Genomic DNA, 26,444 nt, shown 5'->3' with positions numbered 1-26,444 from the left:
GCCCAGGGCAATCCACATGAATTATTGATTAAGCATTCATGTGCCAGGGAGCGCGAGACTGACGCCTAGGCAACAGGTGGTTCAGGCATGTCCATTGTTCATGGCCATTGTCAGCACACACTCACATACACATCATTGGTTCTTGTGCAAAGTTCAATTTTTGTACAGAGGGTTAAAATTTGACCAAAATCTGAAACCGTACTTCAAAATCAATCTTAGATTTAATGAAACTGATTTATGCTTTCACATTCAAATCACCTTCAACAAAATTGTACACTATTCAGCTATTACTCATATTAATGACAGTTTTATCGGATGAATAGGTTTTGCACTATTAATGATCAAAAGTGGGAAATGTTTTTTGAAACACCTAGTATAAGGAGGGGTGGGGCGGGTCTCCCACTCCTCTGAAGTGAGTTCTTTTTTTCGAATTCTTGTATTCAACGATCTCGTCCACACTTCATAATTATGGAATTCATTAGTAAAATTTTGTTCCACAGAGAAAAAAAAATCCCCGAAAAGTAATATGGGCTTATAGGTATACAGACAATTGTTATATCGTGGTTTTCGTCCCATCTTTGTGGTCCTATTAATCAGGGGATGTTACGGATATTGTGAACGTAATAAATATCCTACACACACTTTACATCCCTCGTCATTCCTTCACTCTACCCCTTGTCCTATTTCTTAGACTATCAAACAACAACCACAACAACAATAAAAGGCCTTCCTAATTCGCTGCTTCAAGAAAGACATCGTTTTTGTATAGGGATCGTCACAAGCTCTGTCAGCATCCACCACGCATGTCTCATTGCAGGTCAAAGGTCATAAATTTGCCATGGTTATCACGGACGCGATTCCCTATCAAACCACTGACACAAGTTGATGGAAATCGTCCCAAAGACGTACTTCAGATTTGTTGTCAGTGAACATTCTCTAGTAGAGCCATTCTCAAGGAAATGCGTCACCCTCCCAACATGTGAGTTAATGTGTATTTCATCTCCGATGTGATTTTTACCGTCATTTATTTAGCCGGTTGTTCGTTGATGCACGTCAAAGTCGGAGTTGTTTGCTGAGCAGCGGCTGCTCTCTCCGCCTGCCCTAACGTACTGCGGACAGGACGGCGAGGTGACTGTACATCGCGCTTCTACGATCGACCGAATAGTGTAGGCAGGTCGTTACGTCGTGTGTGTGCGAGAGCTCCGAGCATGCATACTATTACTAGTACAGTGTAGTATAGGCCATAGCACTAGGCCAGTGTAGCAGTCTAAACCAAATCCAAAACAAGCGAGTCCGTGGATACATATTCGTACCTTCGTAGTTCTCTTCAAAAAACCAATGCAAAAACGCAGGAATTGCATTATTCTCACCAGCTTGTAATGTACCGAATGTCTGCAGCACTACAACTAATAATGCATAGATCTAAATTTAATGGTGAACTATTCTTGAAATTTGATATATTAAGGGCTTTTTACACTTGTGTTTCTTAACCCCGGACTTTCTCTGACCCAGGACTATCGTTAGTCCCGTACCAATTTTTTCAGCTTTTTACACTCGCCAATTAGTCCCGTACTATCTCTTGTCCGGGGCTAAGGAGAAAACTGACCTTTTTACACTCGTATTTCTTAGCCCCGGACTTTCCAAACCACATGAATATTCATAATTACGCTGTGTACTGTACACGTACACGCACGCACCGGCAGCACTTGATTGCCTCGTTTCTGATTGGTCAGTGAGGGTCGGACTTCGTCTCCGTCGCTTAGCCCAGGATTATTTTTTCGTTCTGTTTACACTCGAGTAAGTGCACCGGTTTGCGGCCGCTTAAGGGTTTTTCCACTCTGAAATGCAAACGTGCAGATTGCTCTAATCCAGGTTATATCATAGAGATTGACCACTTACCAATACACCATATTGTCACCATTGCAAGACCAATGTCCATCCCGTTGGTCAAAAAAGACCGCGGCCGCGATCCGGTACAGCGCGTTCCGGTTTGCGGCCGGGGTGTTCTGGTTCGCGGCCGCCTCGCGCTTTTGGGTTTTGTCCAGCGCAAAGTGACTTGTTTTTTTCCATCAAGAATGAAACATATCAAACTGTAAATGCTATTTTCCCAATCTATAAATATTAGTTTTGATTAATAAAACTATTTCCTCAAAATTTTCCCCAAATTACTGAATATGAGCCATTGACAAATTGGAAGAGGAAGAGGACTTCAAGGAATATGAGGGACAGCAGAACTGAAGATCAGGGACAGCTATGAGGCACGCCCTTACAAGTCATCAAAGTATATGGATGCGTGATCTTATTTTTCAATTTACTTGTTTTATTAATAAAAAATATATTTTTGTTCTATTTCAAATGCTTTTCTATATTTCTGTACGCTTATTTTGGCTGGCGTTTTACCCCCGGACGCGATATAGAGCAAGCGCCCTCTATGGTGTTCCGGTTCGCGACCTCCCCCCGTTTCCTTCGCGATTCGTCATTTTCAATGTATCGTCCGTGGTGAGTAGTCATCACATTCTAACCCTCCTCTACGATCAATATTTCAACAAGAAAACGACATATAAGGACATGACAGCCGTCTAGCTACGTCCAGAATAGTTGACTTACGTGTTAATAATACCTATAATTCAAGCTCTTGCGGTGAACACCTTGGTTTCCAAGAGATTTTACAGCGACTAGACCTCGCACTGCTGTTAGTCCCAGGTATGTTGATGTTGTGCAGGATATTCTCCGTTGAATGGTGACAAGTTACCGGGCTGCCAGCCCATTGGCCAGATTTTATCAACTGGAGACCGCTGGCCCGGCCGCGAACTGGTGCATGGCCGCGAACTAGTGCACTTACTCTCACTTGCTTGGCACCGCAATTGCAGTGCTAGCACCGCAATTGCGGTGCTAACCCCTGCTATTTTGCAGGGCCAGATAGTACCGTACTATCGGTGGGGCTAGCCCACTTTGACAAAAACGAGTGTAAACAGAAAGTGGGCTAAGGATAGTCCCGTACCAACGGTGGGGCTAAGGCCCCCCCTTAGCCCCACCGATAGTCCGGGGCTAAGCAAAAATTTACAAGTGTAAAAAGCCCTTTAGAATCTAATTCAACGTAGTCTAATTGCAGATGCAACAGTGAGAATAGGCGTTTTCACATCAGCCCGATAAAAATCCAAGCTCGAGATATTTTCCTATTTCCCAAGTCAGAATTCGAAACATCGGGCTGATGTGAAAACGCCTAGATCTAAATGAATTGCAGTTGGCTGTTCGAATACCCGGGTACGTGGGTCCCGGCTGTTCGTGATGATGCAGACCGTGCGGTACCGACACGCTAGGAATTTCCATGATCTGAGTGATAGTGATACTGAGACTGAGTCAGGGAGTGATAGATAGAGGTGGTGTTTACGGAGCCAGGACTGTAAGTAGTCACAGTCACAGATTATCGTAGTAGTGTAGAATAGCATCACCACCACCACCTCCTCCTCCTCCTCCTCCTCCTCTCCATTCCTCCTCCTCCTCCATCTTCCTCATCTATTTATAAATGACATTTGTGCAGAACCTCAGGCTCAGGAGGGTATCGCTATGTCTACGTGTAACCTACTTGTATGTTCATGCAAGATTGATCATGTACAGTGTAACATTGTTAGGCATTTAAGTATTAAAAGAAGAAGTAACAAAGTTAGATGGTTCTATCTATTATGTATTTTACAGCAAAGCAAGGAGCTAGTAGTATTATGTGGTACTGTAAAGCAAAAATGCCAAGGTTCGACCTCCCCATGCCAAAATTCAACGCACAGGTTTAATACATGTACAGTAGCAGGTGGTCGAATTTTGGACGGCGTTATGGTGGAATCATGGGCAGCTTGCTTTATGTAGAGTCTTAGAGAAGCAGTGAATGTTGAATGCTTGCTTGGTAAATCATGGCAAAGCAAACTTGTGTGTAGACTAGCTTGTCAGTTGTACATTGTACATGTACCGTCTGAATTTAGAGGAAATTTCAGTCTACAGTGCGACTTTGATTCACTCTCTCATACTGCTTCCGTAGTACTGTACTACTGTGCATCATCGCATTTACAAATGCAATCACATTGCCTGTTTTTCTTTTTCATGCATTTTTTTTTTTTTTTTGATAGAACCAGCTAATTTCTATACGTTTGATTCGGACATTGTTTCTCTTTGACATACAGCACAGGCTACTACATATGGCACCCATGCGGGTTTGACTGCCACAGCTCACATCCATGAAATCCCATGTATGTTCTTGCCGCTGCCGGCTACAGTATCTGGGTAATCTAATCTCCTCTCTCAATGATGGAAAAGCGTGAACCGGTTTTGCACCAGTCATTTCACCCACGAGGCTGTACGCAGACTTTACCATCTCTTGAAAAACCAAGCTCCTCTGCAACCTCTCCAACATGTAGCTTACAGACTGTGGAGATATCACCATAGCGCCCTGCATTTCACTGAAGGAGGGGGAAAAAAAAAGTTCTAAGCAAAGAACATTATATCAAAACTGTAAACTCATATTTCTTGCCAGCATGGTGAAGCTCACCATTGACCTCATAGCCAGGTCGTCGGCCACTACGCGGAAGAAGAAAGACGAGGGGCTCTCACAGTATTTGAAGAAATTGACGCATCTCTACTTCTCAGAGAAACACATTGATGAAATCGTGAGTACAAGTCTTCTGCTCTTTAACCCATTGAAGACGAGTCCTGAGAATACTCTGGCAATTGTCTATGGGAAATGCGTGTATAGCAAAATCAGTCCGTCCTCAACGGGTTCATGCTGTGGTTTATTTAGGACAATATAAAGTGTTTATTGCAGGATAGAAGGTTCTTTTTGTCATCTTTTTTTTTTTTGCCACGTGGTATTTTACTGTTACATTGATGATGATATTCTCTATCAAAACCCATTGAGGACGGACTGATATTGCTAGGTACAACAAGCATTTCGCATAGACACCTGTCTGAGTATACTCGGGACTCTTCTTCGACGGGTTAAACACTTCATTGTAGCTCATGCTTTATTCAGACAGTGAGTCTTAATTCTTCAAATGATTATAATCATGTCAATACCAGACGCTTTATATGTTTCTCCTCAGTGAATGAAGCATGATTTTTTTCCCCTTTCTATTTATCTCTTTCTTCCTTTTTCTCTTCCATTTTAATTATCTTTCATATTTCTTCCCCCAGCCATCAATATATATTTTTTTTAATCACACTCTTATTTTTCAGGGATTCTTAAATGTTGGGTAACCGTAGAATGAACCTGTAAAAATGCAATTATTCAACTATTAAACAAAAATGGACTACTTGTATGCACAAAAAGCAAGCAAGCAAGCATGCACTACACAAATGATGCACAGGTCTGAGTGTGTCACTAGGAATTGTGTGCATGTTGTGACTGCAGAATGTTAAACCCATGAGGCAAAGCCGAGTGTACTGACCAAGAATTAAAAAAACACACACATACACACACACAAAAAAAAAAAAAACCCACAAAAACTTACAATGTACAGTATGTGCATCATCTGTTTATCAAATGGGGGACGAATTTTCTTTTTACTTGTACTGGAGGGCATGCTGTGCTAGTACTGGACAAATTTACTGATGCATGGCTACAACATTTGTAGCTTACAAAGTAAGTGCGCGAATGCGATAGTAAAGTGCACGATAACAATTTACAGTGGCTACAATGTATCTTCAGTGAGGCAATGTGCATCCAGTAAAAAGTTCAGTTCAGTTTGGTTCATGGTACAACATATTACATATTGTATCTTTAAATCTTTCAAGCAACAGTGATTTTATTACCTGAATTACAATTGTACCCACATGATGATGCCCAGTAAGTTGACAACTTGTAGAGGGCCATTCAAAGGATTCAATTATCCTGAGCCTGAGGAGTTCTACAATGTAGGTGATATATCCACAGGGTGGTCAGTTTATGCAATCTAGTTTCTGTTTCCAGTGATCATTGACCTGTGAGCTTAGACTTGAAGCTGTTTAACTGATGTTGCCCCATACAGTGTCTTGATCGATGATTTAATCAGTAGGGCTTATAGTTTAAGGTCCCGTTAACCTTTTGGAGCTGTGATCAACTACATATTCAAGTTATCACTTTTGATGCATACAAAAGGTTTTGTATGTGTAGGTCAGTCAAGTATCACAAAACATCCTACCATATAAAAATTTTGCTATAAAGCCTAAGATGTAGTAGGAAATATCACTATTTTTCTCATTAAAACCATAACTGTAGATGGTTTAGTCTGGAAACATTTTTTATTATAACTATTGTTCACATTTTCAATTCTTGATAATGATTATACAGGTTCAAATTTTTACATTGGCTGTTTCTTCCCTTTAATACTCCCATTTTAGAACTATTTTGAAGCACTAATGCTGGGTTTTGTTTCATCTGCAAATGGTAAATTATGCCTTTTGACAAAATTGTCAATCTATTCACTTTCTAGATTAAATTTATTGAAATTTTGTCAGGAGACCCTGCAGTCCTGTAAAAAGCCCCATAAGACTGAGACTCCCGACATTTGCAAGAAGTGTGGCTAAGAGGACTTTGCCACACTTCAACTTGCCCTGCACTTTAGAAGATTTTAACATGTGAGATACAAGACTAGTTCTAATCTTACTAGAGTGCAACAAACTGTAATTGATTCATTGCAGAGCTTTTGGAATCCATAATTTGAACTGTTGCTTAAATTGTCTTTCTGCCCATGTTTTTCCTCAGTTTGTCTGAGGTGTGACAAAATACTGTATTAGCTTCAGAATATTGCTGTCACCATTCAAATACGTAATCATAGATTTCAGCGTGAAATGGATCTCCTTTGTATCAATTCTACATGGAATGGTGGTGTTTTGTGAATAGCCATGTGGAGCGTTCAATGTACAATGTAGCTTGCTCACCGTATGCATGACTGAGGAGGGGTGGGCAGACTAAATAAACATTGTACCCCTTAGTGTGGCTCCATTGATTCTCAAGTGATACTCCATCATTGTAATCTGCAGAGCTCTCAATGAAGCGAGTACTCGAGGCTTTGTAAAGATGTGAAGGTACCCAAGCCGTTTCTGTGTAATGAATCTGGCTTAAAACCAAACTTTAAACTAAAGTTGGGCTTTACAAGTTCAAACAATCCCAAGGAAGATTTTGAGTCTGGGATGGCCAGTGTTTGTTCCTCTGACATGCTGCCTAGCAACAGTTTTACTAGAGACACTAATTACACGGTTGTATGCAGGGCAAAAGGTACATGTATGCAAATAAGGGGAATTACTCTGACAAAAATATTTGTTGGAGTAATTGATGAATTGAAAAGGAAATGATTACCTCTGCCAAGGAGATTCAAATGTTTTTGCCAACATTGGTTTCCTTGTTTGTTTGTTTGTCTGTTTGCAAAATTACTCAATAAGTTGTAAGTGGATTCGGATGAAACTTACATGTACATTCAATTCAAATTCATATTGCCGTATGACACACAAAAAAAGGGATACAATTTTTGGTAGTGATCCAGGAATTTTTATGCCCTGCTCAAAGTGCAGCGCAGCAGGAAGCTGACTAGGTTAAAGCACAAGGCATAAGATCTTTCAATTTGGGTACAGTAATTTTCAGCACGAATAGGTGAAAATGAGCTGCCTGGTAGAGGTTTGTGCTTTCCAAATGGTTTTCTAGTCAAAAAGTTAACACATGCATTTTGCTTGTAGAGTCTACAATTGTAGGTGAATTGCAACAAAGCGTAGTACTGTTATGCGGCAAATATTTTGCAACATTTTTATTTTTGTGAATTTTGCGAGTCAGGTACCGGTACACGTATTATTCGCAAATTTAAAGACATGCGAAAATATTGACTCTGATCCTGATAGGAATATGACATGCACCGTACACATTCCTCTGTTCAGTAGTGTACTAACTCCACAATCGTGAATTTAACTACTTGCGAAATTGTTGGGAAGTCCTGATTCGCAAAATGATAAAAAAATTCGCAAAAGATCCGCTCCCGTAATGTGATGTGAAAATGTAGACTCGCTATAAAATACAGCATATGGCGTATACAGTTATTTGGCAGGCACTCTAGTTTTATCTCGCACTACCAAAGCATGCAAGATGACGTATGTAATGCCAGTTTTCAAAATCTCAGTGTTTAAATGAACAGGAGAAAAAGGTGAACTGCTATTATTGTGTGTTTGGTTAATTTCTGGTGAACTGCTATTTACATGTAAATAGCAAAACATTTGAATAGCAGGTACAAATGTACGTATGTACAGTTGTACATGTACACCCTTGTACGCTCATCCTAAAAAAAAAAAAAATAATAATAATAATACATGTATAATCAGCTCCTCTTCATAGTGAAACATATGACATGGGAAGATTTGTACTGTAGGATGTATTCAGTCAAAAATAAAACTTACATAATGTTTGACATTGAGCATTCATACCCTACTTGAAAGAAATGATGGGATATTAGCATGCGTCCAATGAAGTACCGGTCGGTATGTCATTTTACTTGATACCCAAATTGAAATTACTAGTATAACCATGGCAAGTTTGACTGTATGTTTTTGTTCTGTGCCCTGTGTGTTCAACCAGGACGACTTGTCGCAGTGTCGCAGCCTCTCCGTCCTCTATCTCTACGACAACAACATCTCGCAGATCAAGAACCTCGGATTTGCGGCCAATCTGACGCACCTGTATCTCCAGAACAACCAGATCAGCCGCCTGGAGAATCTGACCCCATTACACAAACTATCCAAGCTGTAAGTACTCCTCAAATTTTGTATGTCTTCGTGGAGATACATGTACAATATGTTTAGAACTCCCCTTTGATTTTCTAGATGATAAATAATTTGGAATGATGCACCATGCACTCTGATGTAATGGTCTAATTAACTGTTTTTTACGTGTATGTTCCTTTTTTAAACCTGATTATCATGAATTCGTGCTAGAGAAGGTGGACTGAGAAGAGATTAAGTTCCAGCATTTTTTAAATATCTAAATTCATCTTTTAAGATCCACAATATATACACTGTACTGTAAAGTATTTTAAAAAAAAAATCAATGTTTTTATAGGTTGTAAGAATATGGATTATTTTTGAAAGCTATGTGCATAGACATTTTTATTTTTCTTAATTCTAGCATAGATTTTAACTTCTATTATGTAAATTTCATGGAAATTGCATACATGGCAATCATGGTACATATTTCCCAGGTCACAGATATAGACTTTGTGGCAAACTTGTTAATAATAGATGCCTGTATTCAATCTCCTGAAAAAAAAAGAGCAGAAAAGACTACAACTGTACATCAGGGAATAATTTTTCTGGTATCCCATCACAGTTTGCTATGCATTCTTCATACCACTGACTACACAAGCTATCCTTCATGTAGCAGTTTTTATTCCATAGAAGTGCAGGTCTCGAAATAGGATTTTGGAGGGGCAAGGCCATTTAGAAAAGGGCACTTTTTCCAAGGGGCCAGGGCACTTAGGTCAGTCAGAGGGGCACAAAGGCCACATTCGAAAGGGCATGTGGGTGTTTATACTTGATGTGAATGCCCCATAGAGCTGTATGCTATCGACCATGCTGCTACGCTCCAGCAGCGCACGCACGCATAAGATCTCTCCGCAGCAGACGATGTTAGGCAGTAGGCCATGCGCAATACGATGTAGGTTCTGCAATACAGTATGTTCTCAATGCACACGCCGCGCTCGCTTTGGAGCACCTCCGGCGCCATTTTGCTTTGAGCGTGCGGCGTTGGCGCGCGCGGGTCGTGTCGGGCGGAGCCAGGCATGAATGCAGAGCGAGAGAGATGGCAATGCTCGCAGCCGTCTGACAGGCCTGGCATTTTTTAGCATGGCTTGCGACCACTTGCTCCGGCCCGCCGGCGTGTTTTTTTTAGACGGCACAGATTGGGGAAACTAAAAATCTATCGGGGACCCTATCCCTAAACCTAACCCTAATCCTAATCCTAACCCTAACCATCAAACCCTAACCCTATCCCTAACCCCAACCCTAACCCTAACCCTAACCCTAACCCTAACCATAACCATAACCAAAAACCCTAACCCAACGTTTTTCCCATAGGTTTAACACGCGCCATGCCCCAATCTGTGCCGTCTTAAAAAAAAACGCGGCCCGCCGCTGCCTAGCTACAAATGTAGTAACTCTATGGCCGCTGCGCTGCGGAGGCTAGGCAGTCGGGACGGTAAAAGCCGGTCGGGTGTAGACACATGTACGTACACGTCGTCTCGTACATCTCGGAAAGATACTTTGAGTTTGAATCAGATATATTTGGAGGCGAGTGAACTGAAGGTATGATATTTGAGTAGACTTTGAGAAAGGGCATACTATATACATCATAAATAATAACTTTCATTCTGAAAGGGCACCACTGCCACAAGAAAAAGGGCACATTTTTTTTTGGCCGTAACTTTGATCAAGAAAAAAAGGCATTGCGGCCAACGAGAGGGACACCGACGGCCATGGCCGTCGGTGGCCGTCGGTTAATTCGAGACCTGGAAGTGTACAGGATACCATGTGAAATATTGTTCATCAGCTGGAAATCTAACTTGAGTTGGAAAACTATTCCCTGCTACATTACAATGGATTTTGCTGTACATTTACAAGTATACAGTATACAAGCCCTTCAAATCATGTACAACGTACATTGACCGCGCGAGTGATATCAAAAGCAGCAAAGACAGTGTTTGCTTTAATAATATATAGGGCTTTTTACACTTGTAAATTTTTGCTTAGCCCCGGACCAACGGTGGGGCTAACAGAGACTCCAACCCAAAGCACCTTCTGATCTGGAGATTCTCCTGCCTGAAACCCCTAGCAAACGGGAGACTCCAACTTGATGTGTGCGAAGCTCGAAGTTCCTAGGGTTCTAGATGCTCTCTTGTGCTATCTGAGGCTTATTTTTTCAACATACGATAGAAATAAGTAAGAAATCCCTTCCAACGGGAGACAAAGAGCCAGGGCGGGAGAAATTAAATCTCAAACGGGAGAACGGGAGATTTTGCAAAAATGGGTTTTCGGCGGGAGATCTCCCGTCGAAAACGGGAGAGTTGGAGTCTCTGGGCTAAGGGGGGGGGGGGGGGGGCCTTAGCCCCACCGTTGGTACGGGACTATCCTTAGCCCACTTTCTGTTTACACTCATTTTTGCCAAAGTGGGCTAGCCCCACCGATAGTACGGTACTATCTGGCCCTGCAAAATAGCAGGGGTTAGCACCGCAATTGCGGTGCCAAGCAAGTGAGTGTAAACAGAACGAAAAAATAATCCTGGGCTAAGCGACGGAGACGAAGTCCGACCCTCACTGACCAATCAGAAACGAGGTAATCAAGTGCTGCCAGTGCGTGCGTGTACGTGTACAGAACACAGTGTAATTATGAATATTCATGTGGTTTGGAAAGTCCGGGGCTAAGAAATACGAGTGTAAAAAGGTCAGTTTTCTCCTTAGTCCCGGACAAGAGATAGTACGGGACTAATTGGCAAGTGTAAAAAGCTGAAAAAATTGGTACGGGACTAACGATAGTCCTGGGTCAGAGAAAGTCCGGGGTTAAGAAACACAAGTGTAAAAAGCCCTTATAATCAAAGACTAGATAGCCATAAAAAAAAAAATAAAAAAAAATGTAAAAACAAGGGATCTCTGAATAAAGAACTCTTCTGTGATGTACGTACATGACTTCACAAGTGTTACAAATGTTTGCCTGACATACAAATGTAAACTCACCAGAGACTCCAACCCTAAGCACCTTCTGATCTGGAGATTCTCCCGCCCGAAACCCCTAGCAAACGGGAGACTCCAAGTTGATGTGTGCGAAGCGCAAAGTTCCTAGGGTTCTAGATGTTCTCTGGTGCTATCTAAGGCTTATTTCTTCAACATACGATAGCAATAAGTAAGAAATCCTTTCCACCGGGAGACACAGAGCCAGGGCGGGAGAAATGAAATCTCAAGCGGGAGAACGGGAGATTTTGCAAAAATGGGCTTTCGGCGGGAGATCTCCCGTCGAGAACGGGAGAGTTGGAGTCTCTGACTCACATCCGCTCTACCTGTAACAGGCAACATGTGTGTCTTGTACGTAAGTACATTATTAAATGTACAATACATGTGTACAAGTGTGTACACACACAGTGTGCAATATTGGTCTGTTCATATTAAATGTACAGTAGGGCATGCTTTCTTGCCCGGTTGTATTGGCACTATTCATACAGACATTGTTTTCAACTCCCCAGATGCTACAAAGGGCACTTGAAACATTCTTTCATTATTAGAATTCTTACACTGACAGCCGTGCTGAAATGAAACGTATCAGAAAATCTTCCTAATAAAGCTCTTTATTTTACTCTAAGAGCACATTTTTTTGCCTGTTTGTTCTTGATTTGTTCTGCTTCTCAAATCAGATAAAAATAGATTACTTGTACATTGTTGTAAAAAAATGTAAACAAAACATAATCAAATGACAACTTAAGAAGCGATACAGAGGTGCAGTCTATGCTACAGTAGGCCTATAACAAAAACATAATTTACAAATATATGGTTGCAAACCAATATATAACAAAAAAAAACAGTGCATTTGATTCAACAAGGAAGCAGGAGACTGTCAGCATATTTATGGCTTGACTAGCTGGGCTGATGTCCTCACTGGGAATTAAGCTCAGCTTTACCCCCCTCAAAAGTTTTTTTTTTTTTTTTTTTTTTAATTGCAATAAAATATAGCGGAAAAAAGATGTGAGGGAGTGTTGTGCATATAATGTGCAGTATCAAAAAGTGTGTGACATGGCAGAATGTATTAGGCTGAACTCTCTGCAGTGCAAATGCTTGATTGATTCTAGTACAAAATTTGTTTCAATGAGGCTGCTGAAATTCTGTTTCACTGTCTGCTGAACAGTGTACACACCTGTGTCTTCAGTTTTATTCTAAGTTTATGGCTACTCATAGATTCACAGTACTTACATGTTGTATGTACATACTACAATGTATTTTACCTGAGATCATGCTGAGGCCACTAAAATTTTCTGCACACTGGGGAATGGAGAACTCGATCTCTAAAAATTAACTCATGCTACATCTGTATACCAATAATGCGGTACTGAGAATCATTTTCTTTCATGCAGTAAGTGAGAAAGAACAGATTTTGTTTGCATGGGTTATAGCATAATATACTGTAATCACTACATTTGGCAAAAGGGATTTGGAAATCAGCCACATTTCTTGTTGGATTTTATTCAGTCTTGCTCTTGAGGTGCATGGGAAGTTATTCTACCAGTTGGTGACAAATGTTTTCCTTGACAGTGCCCTCATTGTTCAGACTTTTATAGGATGACATGTCATATTCCGTGTATGTGCTACACCAGCTTCATTGCATCCTGCGGCAGAATTGCCACATTACATGTACACTACATTTTGGCCTAAAAAGTCATCCACATAGGGTATAAGGGGACCTGTTCGGGGGATACAAACGTAGGCCATCATGCTCAAACAGAACCCCTTTGAGAGTGCTCTGGTTTGTCTTGTGAATTAAGTGGTACAAATATAAAAATTGTCATAATTATGAGTTAGGAATATAATGCATGATGACTGTTAGACAGGTTGCCATGGTTACCGGTCACATGACTGTTCTAGCACTACACTTTTCTCCATTGGATGTACATGTAGGTATCTTGGGGGCAACAAGATAGCGGTTCTGGAAGGACTGGAGAAGCTGTTGGAGCTAAAGGAGCTCCACATAGAACACCAGAAACTCCCCATGGGTGAACGGCTGCTCTTTGAGCCCAGGACGCTGGTAGCACTCTCGGTAAGTTACAGGCCATCATGGCCAAGAAGCCTTTTTATGTATTTTGGCTCACCTGGGCCCTGTTTCATAAAACTTGTTATCAGTGACAACTGTCACATATCTATGACAAATTTGCTCTCAGCCAATTAGATGCAAGGATTTCATTAGCTTATAACAACAATAACAACTTGTCACTGATAACAAGTTTTATGAAACGGACCCCTGAGCTGTTGCGATCTTTTGCCATCCGGCGAGCGCCATGTGTTGTCCATCCATTGTGCAGTGTGTGATCGTACACAAATTTTTTTCACATTTTCATCTCCTACAGAGGAGATTCTTCTCCTCGCTGTATTCCACAATGTGCAATTTTTATGTGAAGTAGTTATGCCTCCATTGAGGTACATGTACAACTAATGCATATGAAATGATAGAAATGAGTATCGCTACACTATTGTTGTAATGACTATCAAATGATATCCCAGAATGGCCTGCAAGTTCTCAATGTGAGTGGCAACGGCCTGGACGACATCGCGGAGCTGGCCATCCTGCGCAACATCATGCAGTTCATCGCCTCCGACAACAAGCTGCGCGACATGAAGGCGCTTGCCGCCCTCGTTGGAAGCTGGCCGAAGATCTGGCGGCTGGAGCTGGTTGGCAACCCACTCTGTAACAAGGCTAAGTACAGGGACCGGGTCATCGTCATGAACAGCAAACTAGGTGAGACAGGAGAAGCAAGTACAGTCTACAGCATATACTGTATACGCTATATATTTTGCGAGTCTAAATTTTCGTGAATTGGGACTTCCCAACAATTTCACGAGTGGTTAAATTCGCGAGTCCTGTACTAAATGGAGAAATGCAGACGCGTACATGTACAAAATGTACGTCCAGTCATATCAGCATTAGAGTCAATCTTTTCGCATGTCTTTAATTTTGTGAATAGTAGCTGACACACAAAATGTTCGTAAAAATAAAAACTCACGAAATATTCAGGGTATACAGTATTTTCTGAGGTTTTTACTTTCATGAATTTCAGGAGGTGGGTGCTCCTCGCGAGTTTAACCCATTGAAGATGAGTCCCGAATAAACTTGGGCAGGGGTCTACGGGAAATGCGTGTTGTAGGGAAATCAGACCATCCTATATACAAAAGGTTAAGAATGTACTGCAGTACACAGTACATGAGCTAGGTGTGTGATAATTAGTTCCCTCTTTTTGACATGCTGTTCATGATAGTATAGATCAAGCATGCCATCTTATTAGTGGAGTGTACTGGCCAAGAAGAAAGTCTCTGTGAAGAATGTGGCGATGTTTGGGTACATTTTGTGGACTGAGCAGTCACAGATCTTTGATTTCTACAGACCATAAGGCTTGTTCTTTAATAGTTTCTGCCAAACTCAGCATTTCATACATTCTGAAAGAAGTGAAATTTCTGGTGATCTATCACTTGGTCTACTCCCACTTTGTCTAATACCGGTAGCCATTTATAGTCTCAACCCACATGGTCTTAATCTCATTTCGTCTACAACCAGTTTGTCTAATGACCATTTAGTCCAACTGCCACTTGCGTAGCCTCATTACCAGTTGGTCTAATTCCAGATGGGCTATGCCCATTTCGTTTGCAATACCCGCAGATTATTAGACAAAATGGGAAAAAGTCCATGTAGACAAAATTGCGATAAGACCATCTGGACATTAGATGAAATGAAAATTACCAAACTGGGCTTCAGACCAAGTGAGAATTGGACCAGACGTGAATTAGACAAAATTGAGAGTAGACCTAGTGAGCTTAGCTGTAGTGGTGTATAGACAAATTTTGAGGTCCACCATCTGATAGTAGACCAAGTGGCCATGAACAAAATTACTTCCCCTCTATGGCTTGCATACTCTTATTTGAGGGAGGGATGCCTTTTTCTTCCGATTCCGCTGTATGCAGCCGTTCTCGACGGAAGAGAGATCAGCGAGACGGAGAAGAACTTCCTCGTCAGCTGGAAAGAGGCCAAGGAGGCGAAGAAACGGCAGAGGATAGAGGAAGCCCACCGGATAGCCGAGAGCAGCCAGGAAAACGTCATGCTGCCAAGTAAGCCAGACATTCTTGTCTGTCATTTCCATCATTCTCATCTCTCACACAGTGTACACTTTGTATTCTGCAAATGGTGAGAGCTCATTTTGTATTGACATCAGGGTAGAAAAAATAAGCAGAGGTAGCCAAATCATGTTCAAGTTAACAGGTACTTTGTATGCAGGGGCGGATCCAGGAATTCCGTGAAAGAGGAGGTGCCTTTACAAAATTAAAGTGGTCGCACGTGCCCCCCCCCCCCCCATTTTTTCATTATTTTTTTTTTTCCTGTTTAAACAAAGAATAAGAAGGGGGCATGCGCCTGGTGCGCCCTTCTCTGGATCTGCCAGTGGGTTTGCATAGAATAAAATTAGGAGATTGAAGTTTCGTCAAAGTTTCAGACGTATAGAAATAAAGCTTTATCATTTGATCAAAATTTAACTCATTTTCATGAAAACATGCAAATTGAAAGCGGCAATGATGTTAATAAAATGCAGAGTGCACCTATCGTTTTTGTACACAAAAATATGATTAAAGTCATGTTTTTGCTGGATGACATATCACTGGCATCTTCTCCCCTCCCCTCCCCCCCCCAAAAAAAAAAAAAACGGCATCATATTTTACCTACAATGCTAAAAAGACCACAATAATAAGATGCAAAGGATAAGTTCTATTCTTCTATATTGATTAATGGTCAATAGAAATATTAAGTGAAGATTCATGAACAGGAGGGTAAGCAAATAATCATTGACTGCGATTACAATGGGACATTCTACAATCTAAATTGCCGAGGTGATCCGCAAGGTGTCTATCAGGCTGAGCCGAAGGCGAGTGCTGATAGACACCTCAAGTATCACCGAGGCGATGTTAGATTGTATCCATCGCCCGACAAATGGAAGATGATTGAAGACGATGTGCAAAGATGTGTGCCACTTGAACTTGCTTGCTTCCCTCATGGCTGATGCATGAGAGTGATACCTTTAACGATTCCATTGGTGGGCATGTAAAACATGCTAACGAAAAAAACTATCACATATGTGATAGTCTCATGGTATGGATGTTAGGAGAAAAACATCTCTCGGTCACATGTTCCAAATTAAGCAATCCCATTGGTCAAACATACTTTTGTGGGATATAATGGAAGATATCTACAGAGATGACATCATTCCCTCAGCCAGTTAAAGTGTTATTTGTTGTGCAATGAGTATATTGTATCACTGATTTCAAGGTCTCCCATGTTGGTGTTTGTGTGATGAGCTTGGGCACACATGGGAGATTGCAGCATTTTTGTTCTGCGCATGATTGAGGACAATGTCGATGTTGCCTGCAGCTTTAAAGTGTCGGACGTGGTTCGTGCAGCGTGTCGTATTGTCCGTTTTTATTATTAGAGGTGGGCTATAGAGGGTGACATTTTCAGAACATGCTCATCACACCTTAGTTTGATGACTTTTTGCCTACTGACCCCATTTTTGAAAAAAAGAACGAAAAAAATGCAAAATCCGGGGTGCCCCGGCCGAAATCGTAAAAAATCCAAGATGGCCGCCGTTCGGCTTTAAAAAGACATTTTTAGCCATAACTCTGCTATTTTTTGGTCTATTGTGATGATTTTGGTGTCTAACCCCATGTTTTAGGGGTCAAGGAAATGGATTGTCATGATAATTTTAGTGTAAAACCTAAGCTTCTACATGAAACTAACCTTTTCCCCATATTTAGGGTTAAAATTTCCTTCTCCTTTACCCCTACCCCAACCGCCATTTTTTGCACTTTTTTCTGTATTTTTTTCAAGTCATGTTAACTACCATACTCTAAATAACAAGTTCTAGCAATCTGGTTTTTTTCTTTACTACCGACAATACTGCAAGAAATATACAAAATAACTAACGGTATACATGTATGTGTCATGCCAATACTGGTCATGTGGCTGGTGCATTCAGAATGCATGGTAACTGTTGAACCAGTATTGTACTGTATCTGCTTTATAGTGTCCATTAACATTTTGGTCCTAAGACCTTAACAATGTAAATGAATAGATATGATAATAAATATTCCTTCTCCTTTACCCCTACCCCAACCGCTATTTTTTGCACTTTTTTCCGTATTTTTTCAAGTCATATTATTATTAACTACCATACTCTAATTAATAACAAGTTCTAGCTATCAATGTGGTGTTTTCTTGCAACAATACAGCAAGAAATATACAAATAACTTACATTATACATGGTTTACATATGTGTCATGCACTACAGGTCTGAATACCAAATGTTTATCAGCACTACAAAGCAGATACAGTATAAGCACTGGCTTCTGTTACACTGTACAATGTACCATACATCCTGAATGCACAAGCCACACTATACCAATATGTGCATGACACATGTAAACCACAAGTTATTTGTTATTATTTAATATTATGTTTATTTATTTATATTGTTAAAGGTCTTATGACCAAAATGTTAATGGACACTATAAAGCAGATTATACAATATTTAATACTGGTTCCACAGTTACCGTGCATTCTGAATGCACCAGCCGCATACCAGTATTGGCATGATACATACATGTATACCGTAAGTTATTTGTATATTATTTCTTGCTGTATTGTCGGTAGAAAAAAAAAACCAGATCGCTAGAACTTGTTATCAAAAGTATGGTAGTTAACATGACTTGAAAAAAATGCGGGAAAAAAGGCCAAAAAATGGCGGTTGTGGTAGGGGTAAAGGAGAAGGAAATTCGAACCCTAAATATGGGAAAAAGGTTAGTTTCATGTAGAAGCTTGGGTTTTACACTAAAATTATCATGATAATCCATTTCCTTGACCCCTCAAACATGGGGTTAGACACCAAAATCATCACAATAGACCAAAAAATAGCCGAGTTATGGCCAAAAATGTCTTTTTAAAGCCGAAACGGCGGCCATCTTGGATTTTTTACGATTTCGGCCGGGGCACCCCGGATTTTGCATTTTTTTCGTTCTTTTTTTCAAAAATGGTGTCAGTAGGCGAAAAGTCATCAAACTAAGGTGTGATGAGCATGTTCTGAAAACATGACCTAAAATTGACCCTCTATAGCCCACCTCTATTATTATTTATCATTTGTTTGCTTGAATTTCAACTTGTGAATTTATGGGGGTACCAATCATTGACAGTGAGAAGCTACTGTGTAATATATGTTCAACAGGTTTCGCTCTGTAAGATTTAGCTTCCGGTATGACTTGCAGCCATGGATGTCTACAAATACCTCCCCAAAATGTACAATCTATTTGTGTTTTCCATGCATGAAAACTCAAAAATGTCTGTATGTAGTCATAGCAGTTTCAGAGGAGGGCATTTCTCATTGAAATCATGACAGGCCCCCCCCCCCCCCCCCCCCTCCAGATTGGCCGTCGACCGCGCGATTGCGACGAAAATTGGCACACACAATGCCTATGATGTAATCTAAAATACCATGAAGTTAATTTTTTTTTTATCATCATTTATGCTAAATTATGCTAATTGACTATTTGGTATAAATCACACAAAAAAGCTCAAAACAGGCACATTTTTTGTGTAAATATTTTTTTTAGTGTCCTCAGCAAATGTAATTTAAAGAAATTGTGATATCAGAAAAAATTCCTCAGTATTTTATTGTTTTTTTGAATTTCTTATGTATTTCTTTGTTTTTTCGACTTTATGTTTTCCATTGTTTTTTTCGATGAAATTTGTCTGCGACATCGCTTGGAACAAGAAAATATGTTATTCATCTCTGATTTTAATCAATAAAACACCAAAATAATCATGCTTTTATGAAATTTGCCAGTAAGCACAGTTTGCATTGAAATTGTACACGAATTAACGTTTTTGAGCAATTTTTGGTCTGACATGCATGTACGTATTTATGCGTAACTTTGGAACCGCGCGCCCGGGCGTCGCAAATTTGGTGTCAAAAGATGCGTGAGACTCGAAAGAAAAAAGTCATGAAACGTCGCGGCAATAGCTTTTTGCGATTGCGATACATCGCGCGGAACGTCGAGGGGGGGCCTCGGAGGCCCCCCCTCCCCCCCCCCCCCCGGCCTAGTTAGGGTTAAGTTTTATGAAGCTTACAATTTTCATTCTTGTCCTGTTTATGATAGCAACAACTACATCTACATACTGTACTTGGCAACAAGCCATTCCCTTTTAGAGCATTTGTGCTGCTATATAAGCTGCAAACATTTCATCTGTTACTAGTTTTAAAAAAAACCCAAAAAAGTCTGTATGAAACACTGTGACCCTGATTTGGTCTCCGATGCATAGTCCGTCTTGAAACTGTGAAGATTTTGGTGTGGTACATGCCATAGCCTAGGTGTGTCTTCATCAGCGGGAAGTTCGAACTAGCAGAATGTTTTGCGGTCTGGGAAAATAGCCTGATATTGCGAATGTGCATCTTCATCAGCTCGAAACAGCCCGCTTGGGAAAATTGGCCCGAAATTTGACATATTATGTGTACTTTTGCATCACTCTTTAGTTCGAAAGTGGATTTCCCTGTGCAAATCTCCTGTATCACTGTATGTACAATACACAACAGTCTGGTACGGACACATGTTTAGGTACAGTAGGTATCAGAATATATAGTAACAAGCTCGATCGACTCGCGTTCGTCGCATTGATTTCGATTGTGTACACAATACATGTAATGAGCTTTCAGGTCTACTTTCTACCCTTCTGTTGGCACATTAGTGTGCAATCAACTATTGACAGTTTACGGGACACTGTATCCGTGATAAGTAGGGCCTTCGCCGGGAAGCAAAATGAAGGGAACAGTTTGTGACATCTCTTGCTTACATGCACCAGCCAGTGCTTCCCTGCAATGAATGGTGGGATCAAGAAATTTTCGGGCTAATGGAGATGCACATGAATTAGTACGCTATAGTTCATGAACTAGCCCAAGATTTGGGGGAAAATATTCCCCATCAAATAGCGCACTATTTGCGTTTTCACTACACAAATAGTGCGCTATTTTGAAACTTCGGGCTGATGAAGACGCCCCTTATAATGAGTTAACCTTGCTGTGTCAGCAGGTCTACACTATGCAATTAAAGTTTAAATACATTTTGCATTCCTTTGTATGCTTGAGAGACTCAGCTTTTTGGTATTTATTCAATTGCTGCCCAAATGCTCAAAATTTGACTATTTCCCCTATATCTATGCAATGCATGGAGGTATTTTCTTTTGAATCTTGGTGTATACAATAATTACCAAATAAAGATTCTCCAGAGAGAGTTATGGGTCACAAGGTCACAGGTCAAGGGTTGAAGGTCAAGTGAAAATGTTGAAATTTCACTTTTTTCTCCATTTCTCACAAATATTTGAAGGTATCGTCATGGAACTTAATGTATGCATGTACTGACTGGTAGTGATCATGTAGGGAATTTAAGGGTCATGGGCCAAAGGTCAGGGGTCAAAGGTGAAGGTCAACTCATCAAAGTACCATTATTTCCCTCCTATCTTATGCAATGCCTGCAAAATTTTTTCTTGAAACTTAGTGTATGCATGTATTACCCAATACAGATTCTCTTGGAAGTTTCTTGCCCAAAGGTAAAAAGGTCAAAGGTCAAGTGAACATGCTAAATTTCACTTCTTCTTTAAACTTATAAAAGGGTCAAAAGTTAGGTACAGATGCTCAAATCCCTAAATACCTGCACTCTTTAATAGACAGTATAGTCATTCATCGAAATAAAACCTAGTTCAAGAAAAGTGAACAGTCAATGCATTTGTGACAAACCTGTCATTTTAATATTTTGCCAGTTGTATGTGAAACTGTCATCACACATTTTAAAGACGTTTAAAGGATTATTTCGTGGCGTTAGTGGAGGCGTAGCTCACTCTCGGGTATTTACAATGTAGTGCAACATGCACTCGGCTTCGCCTCGTGCATGTTTCACAATTGTAAATACCCTCGAGTGCACTATACGCCTACACTAACACACTCTATCCTGTGCATCATTAGTATAATAGACCTATTTGGAGAACCATGCATTATGGCGGAGGCATACCAGTCGCCATAGCGACATTTCTAGGTATCACAGTTTAACCCTAACTTACCTGGGCTATGTAGCAAGCTTGAATTCCTGGGGGGGGGGGGACCATTATGGCCCCCCCTTCAGATCTCGGCCGTTGATCGCGCGATCGCCGCAAAATTTTGCATGAACATAAAGCCGGATGTAATCTACAAGACTGTTATGTTTAATTTTCAAAAAAATTGCATTTTATTCTTTAAATTAATTAATTATGCAAATATATGCAAAAAACCTCATTTTCATGATATTCTGTAATTGGCTTATAAAAGCTTATGGAATGCTGATTTTAGGTGTAAATATTCCTAGTGACATTCCGAACTTTTGTGCATAAAAAAAAATTCAGTATCAAAATTAATTTCTTATGTTTTTTATTGTTTTATAATTTTTTAATGTATTTTCCTGTTTTTTCAATCTTTTGTTTTTGTTGTTTTTTTCAGCAGAATTTGTCATACACATCTTTAGAAGCATAATTATACTAAAATAAATTTATTTCAGCCATTAAAATTAAAAATATGAATCTTTATATGAATTAATTGAAAAAACACAATTTGTATTGACTTTGTACACAAAATCACGTTTTGGAGCAATTTTGGGGTTGTCAAAAATTTTTTGAAGGGGCATGGCTTCGGAACGGTATGCCCGGGCGCGACAAATTTGGTCTCAAAAGTTGCGCGAGACTTGAAAGTAAAAAGTCAGCGAGCGGCGCGGTCAAAAAATTTTGCGCGGCGGAATGGTCGCGGAATTCATCGAGGGGGGGGGGGCATTATGCCCCCCCCCCCCAGGTAAGTTAGGGTTAAGGCTATTATGTTAAGACTAATAGCATGCGATAATCATCATTATCTAGCCATATTTCTGTTCATCATGTTGTCTGTTTTTGTTTCCACACAGTGGATCGCGAGCTTCCACCTGTCTTACCACCAGGCAATGGGTCCCGGTGGAACCGGACAACGGGCCCCAGTCCGGGCAGGGTCTACATGATGCCCGGCATGATCGGCGGGAAGAAGAAGTTTGATGCGGTCCTGGCCAAGTCGCACATGCCCGCATCGGCGCCACAGGGCAGCAGGTCCAGGACCGGGGCTGGGGCTGTGGATCCATTCTCCCTGGGAAAGAAGAGCCTAACAGATATGGAGATAAGAGCCCAGAGGTAGGCCTGCTTTAACTCTTCATGTGCCATCGTGTAAACCTCCTGTGTGCCACATTATTCTGAGAGAGCAACATATTCATGCTTTGGGAAAATAGTCTGTGTTTTAGGTAATGTAGTCTTTATGGATATTTGTTACCGGCCCTCGACATGTTATGAACAAAATTGTAGAGAAAATGCCAAGCTTTGCTTTAATGTGAATTAATACAAATCTATGATGGTTTTTGTGGGGTTTTTTTAAAATGACCAATAGCTACATAATTGTACCGTAGAGGCATGACTTTTCCACACGAAACTGTAACAGGAACTTAGAATTTACTCCCAGATCCAATAGGGAACCGCACGGCTACGTCTACGTCGGTACTCAGCAAAGTCCAATTCTGGATATGATGCTAAGGATGAAACTTGAGTATGTGATGCCGGTGGACGGTCGTGCAAATATTCACATGGTGCGAGTAAAAAACTCCAGTGCGGGGATAGCATGCAGAGATGGGAGTCCTGAAGACGCCCGGTGATGTGGCGGTGAGGGCGTCTGCAAGGAGTGCATTCCATAGCCTTACTGTTGTTGGCATGAAGGAGTACAGTACAGTGTACCTACAGTGTGTACATGCATCTAATAGTGGAGTGAGTTGTCAGGGTTGGTATTTGGAAGGATTGTACTTCTGCAATCTGCAGATAGGTGTCTTTGTTGATGGCTATGAGATTATTTAATAGTGATTTTGTACATCATTGCCTTGATACCTCCTGGATTGTAGTGTGGCTCAATGCATTTTCTGCAGCATAGCTGTTATGCTCTCTCTGCACTGGTATACATTCTGCCCAAACCTGGCAGCTCTCCTCTGGATAGCTTCCGCCTGATTGATGGTACAGTGTAGTTGTATGATGGGGGTTCCAGACAGTTGAGCAGTACTCCAGGTGGGGGCTGACAAGGGAAATGTATGCCTTTACTTTGAGGCTTGATAGTCGGTCACTCCATAAAGTGCAAGCTAGATGTGACAGGAATGAAATCACAAGAAACGCTTTCGCTGTACTATGGCATTTGACAATTCATGTATTGGTTTGGGCAGGTTTGTGCGTTTGAGCAAAATATGTGAACTTGGCATGCCGTTGACCGAGTCCGGCGTGCACATGTGTCACATAAAGAGTTAAAGAGTTAAACTACATATGCACGAAGCCACACCTAATCTTGGCCCCAAAAGTTCCCCCCCCCCCCCCCATCCCCTAGTCTTTTTAGGGTTGAGCACAACTTCAACAAATGTTTGTTTGGAATACCTGAAAGGGGAGTCAATGCGTATTGCATGACGCTTATCGGATTCAAGTCCGAACCTCTCCCAAATGTTCTATAAATTCAACCATTCATGCGACTCACCGTTACCTTGAGCTTTAAAATAGTGCAATGTTTTTTTATGTTCCAGGTCACTGGTACCAGTAGCTTGTAACATAGTATTTGTTACAATGTGTCCTGGGGAACCAGATGGAAACACAATCTTACTGAGCAAACAGAGTATTTACAATGTGTTTGTTTTGTCATTCCAGGTGTTACTTGAGACTGTATATTGTTTTACTTTGTTTTCTTTTCTTGTTCTTTTAATATTTCTTACATTGTTTATAGGGTAGGAAGGCCTCAGGAATGGCAGCATATTACTTCAGATATGAGTTCTCCGTAGACAGCTTAGGCTTAGAATACACAGCCTACTGTAATGTTCGTTTACTTTTTATTACTCACAGTTTACCCACTGTAAGACAAAGAAACAAAAAGGTAGTGAGGAACTTTGGGATTTTCTTTTTTCTTTTTCTTTTTTTTTTGGGGGGGGGAGGGTCTGTTTTATGTCATATTATTGAAGCTTACAAAACAATGATGAATAAATGCTGTATATGAGCTTTGTATTTATTTATTTTTCTTTTTTGCGTTATTCTAAATGCAGGCAATTCCCCATAGTTCCCAGGCACACCACCTTTCCAGATGACATCGGACTCGGACTCCCAAACTCCGATCATGGACTAGGGCTAACAAACGGGGACCCAGACCTGAATCTTACGGGCCATGTCATATCCATCTCATGAGAGAGGCTCCAAAGGGGCATCCGTTGGTACATGATCACCCCCTGCAGTGCTCCAGTGGAATAGTCCAGTCCCCAATTCAAGTGTGTGTTTGTGGGATTGGTCCATTTTAATGAGGGGGTAGTATTGGTATGTGAAACTCCAACAGCAACAATGAAAACTTCACCTCAGTTGATTAAAAATAAATTAATGCACATGTTGCTGCATCAACCCCCTGGAGAGCTCTATTGGAATAGTCCAGTCCCCACTTCAAGCGTGTGTTTGTGGGATTTGTCCATTTTAATGAGGGGGTAATGTTGGCATGTGCAGCAACAAAACCACAGCAACAACAGCAACAGTGAATGATCCACCTCGGCTGACTAAGAACAAATTGATGCACATCAAACCATTTCCCCCTTTTTTTGCCTCTTAGATGTTTGTGGTCATGGTCCGGTTGATAGTTAGAGCCTTGCAATGCATGTATACATGTCCATGCGTGTATCCATGTCCACTCTTGTGATGTGACTTTGAATTTTGCCTATAACAGCAGCGAAATGGCAATGGCCATAATCAGCTTCAAGTTATCCTAGCGGATCTTGTGGCTATCATAGCCATTTTGTGGTGATACAATGTATGTGATACAGTTGACTTGCTTCCCACCCCTCCCCCTCCCCCCCCCCCCCCCCCCCCATCTGCTAAAAAATGGAATCTTCTGGATGGGCTGTCTCTTCTTGCAGCATTTGATGAATCCACTTTGTTGCAGGGGTGGTCAGCATGTCACAAACTACCACGGGATAGTAGCATGCAGCACTCACTGTTATTCAGCTACGCGCACTGTTCAACTAGGCTGATGTCTCTTAGACATCGACAAGGGCAAATTTTGGCACAGAATATGTGTTCTCACACATTCCTTCCATAAACTTTTGCAAAAGTTTTTCTGTCAGAAATCTTTTCATTTCTATTTCCTCCTCTGTAGGCATTCGCTTGTAAATAATTTTTTCTTTTACCTCATTCTTCAACACTAAATACGTATATTGCAATGTTAGTAGAACGTCTCAAATACACGCTTGTCATTTAATAGTGCATGTGAACTCATTTGACTCTGAAAGGCAATGACTTTGACAATAGCCCCATCATGACTACATATAACTACGCATAGTTTACTTTCTGATAATTTTCCGTAGCTTGAGGAAGCGATCACGCTACTGACAAAACTACGCGTAGTTTTGAGTGTTGCAAAACTATCCGTAGTTTCAGTCTCTAACACACATGCTCCATACAGGCACAAACCACATGCCCTCAGTGAATGTCAAAAAAGGACACACGCAACAACATGGATAATTATGGATCTAATATATCATATCAGTATGGATCTAATCACAGGACAAAGTTTGTGAAGTTTC

The 26,444-nt window shown here is 40.9% G+C and overlaps 1 protein-coding gene across 1 annotated transcript; it reads left to right on the top strand.

Annotated features, from left to right (window-relative positions):
* The first annotated feature begins 850 nt into the window (after positions 1–850).
* Positions 851–25,556, top strand: LOC139734931 (protein phosphatase 1 regulatory subunit 42-like). The gene is made up of 8 exons (XM_071645710.1): positions 851–979; positions 4,173–4,655; positions 8,582–8,748; positions 13,653–13,791; positions 14,253–14,487; positions 15,705–15,848; positions 22,749–23,004; positions 24,927–25,556. Exons 2-8 carry the CDS (start codon positions 4,524–4,526, stop codon positions 25,063–25,065), a joined length of 1,212 nt encoding a protein of 403 aa, XP_071501811.1. The 5' UTR covers positions 851–979; positions 4,173–4,523; the 3' UTR covers positions 25,066–25,556.
* The last annotated feature ends 888 nt before the right edge of the window (positions 25,557–26,444 follow it).

This window comes from Diadema antillarum, unplaced genomic scaffold (assembly GCF_040938485.1).
Source record: "Diadema antillarum isolate AM-2024a unplaced genomic scaffold, OU_Dant_1.0 seq00000552_RagTag, whole genome shotgun sequence".
Taxonomy (NCBI): Eukaryota; Metazoa; Echinodermata; class Echinoidea; order Diadematoida; family Diadematidae; genus Diadema; species Diadema antillarum.
This window is presented reverse-complemented; position numbering and strand designations above follow the sequence as displayed.

Bases quoted from the DNA above. Each gene is read 5' to 3' on its own strand.
- LOC139734931 (XM_071645710.1), top strand. From the start codon at position 4,524: ATGGTGAAGCTCACCATTGACCTCATAGCCAGGTCGTCGGCCACTACG. The intron at 4,656-8,581 runs GTGAGTACAAGT...GTGTTCAACCAG, and splicing joins AGAAACACATTGATGAAATC to GACGACTTGTCGCAGTGTCG. The intron at 15,849-22,748 runs GTAAGCCAGACA...GTTTCCACACAG, and splicing joins GGAAAACGTCATGCTGCCAA to TGGATCGCGAGCTTCCACCT.